This window comes from Denticeps clupeoides, chromosome 8 (assembly GCF_900700375.1).
Source record: "Denticeps clupeoides chromosome 8, fDenClu1.1, whole genome shotgun sequence".
NCBI lineage: Eukaryota > Metazoa > Chordata > Actinopteri > Clupeiformes > Denticipitidae > Denticeps > Denticeps clupeoides.
In genome coordinates, this window is record NC_041714.1 from 22160407 (window position 1) to 22168861 (window position 8455).

The following is an 8455-nucleotide window of genomic DNA, read 5'->3' on the forward strand; positions in this document are numbered from 1 at the left end:
GGCAGGCCATAAAACGTCCCACCTTTACTGTCACCCGGAAAGACCAGAAGCGTTTAATGGCTTCCACTTGACAGCCGGCCAGATGGGGCGATGACAGGAGCCCCGTAGCAGACATTTTACATCTGTCACCAGCCTTAATACAGCTGAGCCTTCTGGAAACGAGAGAAAACGATCAGCGGGAAGAGGAGTTGGAAGGAAGAGCCGAACAAAGGTTGCAGCGATAAGAGACCCAGGCGTGAATCGAAACGCATTAAAAGCGAAGCGTCAGTCTGTGTGAACAGCAAATGCAGCTGCCTGCTGTGATGTTGCGGGGACATTATCACCACAGCAGCGTCACTGACATGACGCCCACAAAGCGCCTTAAAAACAGCAATCAAGATGCTAAACTCACAATAGACTGTTCTCCATTGAGGACACATTTCACTGTGTAACCGTGTGCTGTGCTGCAGTGTTTCACAATCACTTCACTTACACATAAGTAGCGATAGACTGTAAGAAACCAGTGCAATTTGTATATATGTGTACTGTTATTTCATTTGTTTGTTATTGACGCCTGTCTAATTCGATTCCTGTATTTAACCGTACACAATAACTCCGACTTCAAACTCTGCTGCTGTCAAAGTTGCACACAATACTATTTACTGTTATTTATTTTGCCATTTAACTCTGTTCTGCATTTTGCACATGTCTATAACAACCTCAGCATCTCGCTGCTAACCCAGATACTGCACTCACTCTATATTGAAACTGTGAGTATTTGGGAAATTGCACTATTGTCTACTTTACTTTACTTTACTTTGCAGATGCTTTTATCCAAAGCACCTTCACGAGGACACCAGCAATTCTCATTCAATTTCCATAGATTTTGAGTTACAAAACTAAGAGCCCTGATAAGTCCCAACTTGTCAAGATTAGAACATGCTGGGAATTGTTAAATGCCTGACGAATTACATTTTTGTCTGTGTGTGTGTCAGACTCGTTTGAAATACTTTTTAAACAAGTGAGTTTTCAAATGTTTCTTAAAGGTGGTGGTAGTCTTGGCTAGTCGAATGGAGCGGGACAAGTTGTTCCACCAGCCAGGGACAACAAAGAAGAACAGAGTCGATTGGGATCGGAGACCCCGTGAAGAGGGAATTTTTAGTTTCAGTCTAGTCATTGTCTAATCATGTCAAACTGTATCGTTGCACTTGTTTGTCTCGTGTATACTTATGTCCTGCAATTGTGATGTCTCTCTGTTCTGCTCTGTGTTGCACCATGGTCCTGGAGGAACGATATTTCATTTCACTGTAAACTGTATGTGTATGGCTGGAATGACAATATAACCAATATTTCATATTTTTATGAAAGTGGTGGTTTTGCTGGTGTGCTGGTGGTGAGAGCAGACTGACCGCTGATAAATGGAAAGAAGGTGACCGTCACCAGATGCGGCTTATAAATGGACTGCAAATGGAAGTTAAAATGCAGGCACGGCTCAATTATTGTCCTGCCCTCAGGTAGGACAATATATAACAGAGGCCTCAGTCAACCATGCAATTTCGCTAAAATGACGGAGATATTTGAGGTGACACGGCCAATACACTTCTATACCTCATCTTTTAATCTAAAGAATGCCTGTAGTCGCTCCAGATCTATTGAAAAATTGTAATAATATGCTTATTATTCAAGATGAAAGAGTGATAGACACAAACATAAATTATTATTATTAAAGACAATAATAGGAATGGATTCCGACTGATGAATCTTCCTGCCATCGCTCTTCAGGGCGCCAGGCGGCGCTGTGTGGAGCGAGGAGAGACGTCGCAGGAAAATTACGTCACATTTTAAAATTAAAGGGTTATTTAAAAAAAAACATAATCTATTGCTTTTTGACGACGAATTAATGGTATGTATTTAAGTTTCACAAATAAATTAATTTTAAGAAAATTACTTCTCGGCGCATTTTTGACGAAGGTTTCCAACGGCCTCGTGGGTCAAAGTTGAAAGGTCACGTGTCGAGGCTCCTGCGTTTGCCAGAGCCGCCATGGCTAAGCACCATCCAGATTTGATCTTTTGCAGGAAACAGGCGGGAGTTGGTACGTTTGGGCTGGGTTGTGCGCTCTAGTCGTGTATTTATCGAAGAAGAGCGCCGACCAGTTTTATTGTGCAGTTACTCGTGCTGCCGCTAACAGTGCCGCTTTGTTTCCCCAGCTATCGGGAGGCTGTGCGAGAAATGTGAGTATCGGGCTTCTTACGCTCATTAAAAACCTGGAACACGAAGTCAACTTTATAACGTTCTGGTATCGGCACATGCGTGTAGAAGATGAAGTGCACACTTTCTACGTTTAAAACAAGCACATGTCTGTCGCACCTTTGCTGGCCTTTTTTCTGGTAAATTCTCAGAGAACATGTATAACAATGGAAAATTGCCTTCGAGTGATTGAAAAGTAATGGGAATTCTTCAGTGAAATGACGTATTGAGGTCTTGTTCAGATCTCCGATGTGTCTGTGTGTATATATACAGTACAGGCCAAACGTTTGGACGCACCTTCTCATTCAGTGTGTTTTTTTTGTTTTTTTCGTGACCATTTACGTTGGTAGATTCTCACTGAATGCACCAAAACTATGAACACATGTGGAGTTCTGTACTTAATAAAAAAAAAAAAGGTGGAATAAGTGAAAACATGTTTTATATTCTAGTTTCTTTGCTCTGATTACTGCTTTGCACACTCTTGATGAGCTTTAAGAGGTCGTCACCTGAAATGCTTCTCCAACAGTCTTGAAGGAGTTCCCAGAGGTGTTTAGCACTTGTTGGTCCAGCTCACCCCAAACCATCTGGATTCAGGTCCGGTGACTGTGGAGGCCAGGTCTCCACTTTTCTCCACAAGTACATAACTCCACATGTGTTCGTTCATAGTTTTAGTGAAAGTGAAGTGATTGTCACATGTGATACACAGCAGATCAGCACACGGTGCACACAGTGAAATTTGTCCTCTGAATTTAACCATCACCCTTGGTGAGCAGTGGGCAGCCATGACATGCGCCCGGGGAGCAGTGTGTGGGGACGTTGCTTTGCTCAGTGGCACCTTGGCGGATCGGGATTCGAACCAGCAACCTTCTGATTACAGGGTCGCTTCCTTAACCGCTAGGCCACCACTGCCCCAGATGCCTTTTGATGCCTTCAGTGAGAATCTACCAACATAAATGGTCATGAAAATAAACACATTGAATGAAAAGGTGTCCAAACCTTTGGCCTGTACTGTAAATATGTATATATGTCTGTGTGTCCCCCATTTGTTCCCAGGTGATGGGAAGTGCGTCATCTGTGACTCGTACGTGCGCCCCTGCACGCTGGTGCGGATCTGTGACGAGTGCAACTACGGCTCGTACCAGGGCCGCTGCGTGATCTGCGGTGGGCCTGGCGTGTCAGACGCCTACTACTGTAAAGAGTGCACCATTCAGGAGAAAGACGTGCGTGCTTCAGTCCGCCATTATCACATCCAGCCACATTTTGCACTGTGACCTTCACCTCTCCTCTCCTCCCCTAACAGCGGGATGGCTGTCCGAAGATCGTGAACCTGGGCAGTTCGAAGACTGACCTTTTCTACGAAAGGAAGAAATACGGCTTCAAGAAGAGGTGAAGATAACCAAGACATCGCTTGGCAATGAAGTTCAGCAGTCACGTTTATTATTTTTTTTAATCCTCTTTTATGATAAATTTTGCAATAAATCTTTGGTTAAAGGAATATTTGTCTCACTGCTCAACATACATGAATATGAAGTTTCTAAATAAGGGAAAATATTTGGTCTCCAACTGATCTTCATTTTTATAAATATTTCACAATATCGCATCCTTAAACGGGAGGTCTCTGCGTTATGGAAGCGTCCTGTAATCAGATGGCTGCCGGTTCGAATCCCGAACAGCACAGTACAGTCCCCACATACTCACTTTTGAGAGATGCTGTACAATTAAATGAATTGTCTACATAATCTCTTTCATTTTGGGACGTTCTCTCTCACTACCTTTTAATCACTATATAAATTACAGGTTTTTATAAACCGTAGGTTTTATTGACCATGACAAAAAGAAATTCTCAAACACTTTTGTATTTGTTGTGCTTTATTTTATTTACAGAACTTACAATAAGAATGGGGATTATGATGAATCTCAGTTATTCATAAGCCATCTACGCGAAACTCGTTTTTCACCTAAATGCAGCAGGATGGCATTAAGTCTTTATTATTTACAGTATTCGAAACATCCTGAGAAAAAGCAAAAAGGGTTAAATGCAAATTGCAAAAAGCGCAAAGGGTAAAATGCTGCCTGTAAAAGAACATTTGTCACATAATCATGTTCGTCATACGTCTGTTGGGGGACTGGCCGTTCTTCACAGTTCTTGCAGCGTCGGAAGCTCAACTGAGGCCGTGTAAGGAACAGTTTGGATTCTGTGACGTGTCCTGTATGTCCAGCCACTTAACCTTACCAGATCCTTGTCTTCAGACACGTACAATGTTATAAGCATTTAGCTCAATTCATATAGATCTAGTATTATTATGGCCTGGCGATATGACGTGCTGATAACACACAAACTACAGATTCCATAATGCATTGCATGCTTTGCTGCCAATGCAGTGACAGAAGCGCAAAAAATAAAACGATACAGATTCAGCTGCAGTGTAAAGTTCGCTTTTGAAAGGCAACCAAAGCACTGCATTATGGGATCTGTAATTTATGTGTTATCAGAGCGTCATATCGCCGGGCCATAATAATAGATCTAAATAAAGTGATCTGGCGGGATGTGGCCCCTAATTAGGTACCTGAAGGATCTAATTTGCAATACGGCCAACAGGACTTTTGCCTCTATGTGAATATGACAAATTGCATGTCTGAGTATAGAAGACAATAATAGAAATAACGGTAACTTTGCTGCTAAGATTTTCCCTTCCAGTTGCAGAAGAAGAAAAGTGGATCCGCTGCGGGCCACCGATACCGTACCAGAGAAAATCCCCCAAATCGGCCGATCAGGTTTTAAAACAGGTTAAAATGACTTGTGGGTTCTTCTGTTGTTTTTATATTAGAATTTTCTTCAATTGAAAAACAACTGAATCTGAGCTCAACCTGTCTGTCTCTTCAGCTGTAAAACTACATTCTTATGTAAAAAAAAAAACCAAAGGAACCGAGAAACAGTTTAAAAGAGTGAAAAACAACCCCTACAAAACCACGAGTGGAAAGCAAGTCGCATTGAAACTTTATCTTCATGGGATTCGACGTAAACAGAAACTGCTCGCGTCATCCGGGGCTGGTCAGTCCGCGGAGGTCGGGACCTGACATGAGACGTAAAGACGAGGCGGAACACCAGGATTGCGAGTATGTCCGGCCGGTTTGGCCTCACAGGGCTCCGAATTTGGCCTCGTAGCGCTCGACGACTTTCTTGCAGCGGCCGAAGTCGCTGCGGAGCTCGGCCACCTCCTGCCGCAGCGCGGTGTTCTCCCGCTCCAGGAACGCCGCCCGCACCGTGATCTGGTTCTCCTTGAGTCGCCGGGCGTCGCGCGACCTCTTGGCGGCGATGTTGTTCTTCTTCCGCCGCTGCCAGTACTTCTCGTTCTGAGTGGGATTACGTCACATCTTTAATGCCGCGCAGCATTCAACTTTAAATAGTGAAATTTAAAAAAACGAACTCACCTTCTGCTCATCTGGCACGAACACTTTCTTTGCCTTTTTGATCATCGGCTGCGGCCGCAGCTCCTCCGCCGAGAAGCGGTGTTTGCGGGGGTCGAACAGCTCGCCCCCGGGCACGCTGGACAGCACCAGGTCGGTGGGATCCGGGTCGAAGTTCACCTCCACCTCGACGTTATCGGGGTCCGGGGTCGCCCGGTCCTTCTCCGCAGTCGCCTCTGGAGAGGGAACAAGTCGAGGGTTAAAATGAACGAGTCGTGGGCGGCCGTGGATTTCAGTAAAACACGCCGCTTTCCTCCGACCTGCGCCGGCCACACTGGTGCTGACCACTTCTTCCTCACACTGGTCCAGTTCCAGAACGGGCAACAGCGTTGCTGGGGCCGTGGACTCTGGGGAGGGTTTCTCAACTTTGTTCTGAGGGTCCTCTTTGCCGGAGGCCTTCTGGGACGCTTCCTCCACGCTGGCAATGCCGTTCTCGATCAGGAACTCCTCCAAGTCCATGTACTCCAGGTGGAAGGTCTCGCTGTCATAGGGAATGGTCTTTTCCCAAATGGCCGGGGTCAGGGCGGCCGAAGGTCCCAGGCCGCTGACCCCACCGTCGAGCTCCACGCCATCTCCAGAGCAGAGCTTCTCCTTCTCATCTTCTGCAACGTAAAACAGAATGAAAGAAATCAAGTGCGCCACCTGCAGGCGGAGCGGGAACACCACCGGAAAGCCGTTACACAACTTCCATCGTTGTTTTCGTTTCAGAAGCGTCTGCGTCATCGCGTCGACAGAGCCTGCGTGCTTTTTTACCACACCGAGACGCGTCGCGTCCTCACCGTCTTCCGCGTCCAGAGCCTTCGGCGGCGGAACCTCCAGGATCTTCTTCAGCACCGCCACGCCGGTGTCCGTCTCCAGAGTGACCGTGACCGGCCCGCCAGACATCTCGGGGGTGTTTTCAGGCGCCGAGCCGGGGTCGAGGCCACGCCCCCTCCCGGATAAACCAATCAGCGTGCGGCGCTGTTGTTTACCGAGGCGGGCGTCAAGTTAACGTGGTCAAAACAAATATCACTCGAGTCCATTTTAAATTTTGTTATCTTAAATTATGTAGCTGATATATCTGTTATAAGTTACAAATGGAAATAAAAATATTATCTGACCAGTTTCTTTCTACTAAGTTGTTGTTGCAACAGGAAGTTACTTTTTATAAAAGGTACTTTATACGAGCGCCTCACGTCAGTCCATTCTGGGTTATTACATTTTATAATAATTCCATCCATCTATGGTAATTAGGGCCCCCCTACCTCACCTTCATGTCACATGGCCGAGCACGTGTACATCTCGGGGGGGGGGGGGGGGTCCGTCGGGATCAATAATATAAGTCTATCGATCTCTCCAGACACTTAGGATACAGAGTAACAGGCCAGAAATAGGTGGGATTTTTTTTTTTTTTTTTTAAGTGTTTTTAAGTGCAGGTCCGAAATTATGACGTCACGTGCGCCTGTCACGAGCACAAACGTAAACCCTTAACCCACACGCAGCAACAGAAAATATATGGATGAAACACAATAAAAAGGCGAACACGGACACAAAACCTATTAAATATAACGACACGGCCCTGGTTCAAACAAGGACACACACGTGCAATGTCACCTGCGGTCATTTCCATCCCGAACCGCTTTCACATTCTCTCTGCAGGCACTGTGTGTCCGGGAAGAGAAATTGCGTTTATAGCCAATGCTGCGATCCTCAATCAGTCTAATTTTGAGAACAGAATCGATTGCTCGAGTTTCCACACCTGCAGACATTCGACTATCTGCACTTTTAGAGCTGTGTAGAACTAGGTTCTTTTTATTGCAGTTAATTCGAGGACAGTCACATTAAAGTCGCTTATGCAGCCGCGCTTTACGGAGCGAAGTGCGCCACCGGCCACAAGCCGCAGGAAGATCTTCACCTACCGGTGACATCAAACGCGGGCAAAGAGAAGGGAGCCTCGAGCAGAGCTCGGAAAATCTCCGGAATCTCCGAGGACATCGCGGCTGGAGGGTTGAGCGCAGAAAGGGCGCCGAGAAAAGGGGGGAAAGTTCCTTAAAGCGCGACCGACGCGGAGTTACTTAAGTGGTCCCGCCCATCAAACGCCAATAATAAAATCCCTGTCGCGCTATTGGCTGCCGGAGGTGCCTGTTGACACCTCAGTGAGCCAATGAGGCGTCAGTAGTTATGAAAAGAACATTTTCTGACATTCGAACCTAGTTATTTTAATACCAAACGCACGAAAAGCACTGCTGAAACCAAAAGAAGCTCGTAGCGTTTTACCGTGTCATAATGCAGTCTGTAGGGGTCAGAGGTCAACGTTCACTCCACAAGACATGAAGGTTCAGCGCTAAACGTAAAACTTTACAGCGTCATGAATTAAAACATCTTTTTTTTTTTCTAAAACAGTCTGTTTATTGTTAAACACGATCAGGATTTGGTCCATTGTGATCATACTTCACCTTCAACCAAGGGGAGGAAAAAAAAAAAAAAAAAAAAAAACGAACAAAAAGCAAACAATGCAGGTAAAAATACAGTACAAAAAGAGGCATTCTTTGTTCTCCACAAAAAAAAATAAAAATCAATTTCTCACGGACCTGTCTGAGGAACGGTCATTTAATGTCCCTTCTCATAAATAACATGGCAGCGTGTGTGTGAGTGTGTGAGAGAGACAGAAATTGGACTGTGCTGATGGTTAAACTCTCAAAAACGCAACCACATGCCTCTGCCATCTGCCTTTCCTCTCGTGACCCCTGAAATTCCAGTTTCGGCTTTAAAATAAATTTA

The 8455-nt window shown here is 45.4% G+C and overlaps 2 protein-coding genes across 4 annotated transcripts; one reads left to right on the plus strand and one right to left on the minus strand.

Moving 5' to 3' along the window:
* Window positions 1-1987: 1987 nt before the first annotated feature.
* Window positions 1988-3722, plus strand: phf5a (PHD finger protein 5A). Its single transcript, XM_028988131.1, has 4 exons — window positions 1988-2072; window positions 2188-2211; window positions 3281-3447; window positions 3528-3722. The coding sequence occupies exons 1-4, from the start codon at window positions 2021-2023 to the stop codon at window positions 3615-3617; spliced, it is 333 nt and encodes a 110-aa protein (XP_028843964.1). The 5' UTR covers window positions 1988-2020; the 3' UTR covers window positions 3618-3722.
* Window positions 3723-4067: 345 nt separating this feature from the next.
* Window positions 4068-7760, minus strand: tefa (TEF transcription factor, PAR bZIP family member a). Of its 3 annotated transcripts, none has more exons than XM_028988103.1 (4): window positions 7594-7760; window positions 5956-6297; window positions 5660-5871; window positions 4068-5581 (listed from the first exon to the last, which is right to left on the minus strand). In XM_028988103.1, exons 1-4 carry the CDS (start codon window positions 7667-7669, stop codon window positions 5366-5368), a joined length of 846 nt encoding a protein of 281 aa, XP_028843936.1. In that variant the 5' UTR covers window positions 7670-7760; the 3' UTR covers window positions 4068-5365. The 3 variants fall into 3 exon arrangements, with proteins under 3 accessions (XP_028843936.1, XP_028843935.1, XP_028843933.1); XM_028988102.1 differs by lacking the exon at window positions 7594-7760 and adding an exon at window positions 6475-7577; XM_028988100.1 differs by lacking the exon at window positions 7594-7760 and adding an exon at window positions 6475-7584 and having other exon boundaries at window positions 5660-6297.
* Window positions 7761-8455: the final 695 nt, after the last annotated feature.

Coding starts and splice junctions, on each gene's coding strand:
- phf5a (XM_028988131.1), top strand. CDS start 2,021: ATGGCTAAGCACCATCCAGATTTGATCTTTTGCAGGAAACAGGCGGGA. Junction 2,073..2,187: donor CAGGAAACAGGCGGGAGTTG/GTACGTTTGGGC, acceptor TTGTTTCCCCAG/CTATCGGGAGGCTGTGCGAG. Junction 2,212..3,280: donor CGGGAGGCTGTGCGAGAAAT/GTGAGTATCGGG, acceptor ATTTGTTCCCAG/GTGATGGGAAGTGCGTCATC.
- tefa (XM_028988100.1), bottom strand. CDS start 6,580: ATGTCTGGCGGGCCGGTCACGGTCACTCTGGAGACGGACACCGGCGTG. Junction 6,298..6,474: donor GGCTCTGGACGCGGAAGACG/GTGAGGACGCGA, acceptor TTTACGTTGCAG/AAGATGAGAAGGAGAAGCTC. Junction 5,582..5,659: donor TCGTGCCAGATGAGCAGAAG/GTGAGTTCGTTT, acceptor AATCCCACTCAG/AACGAGAAGTACTGGCAGCG.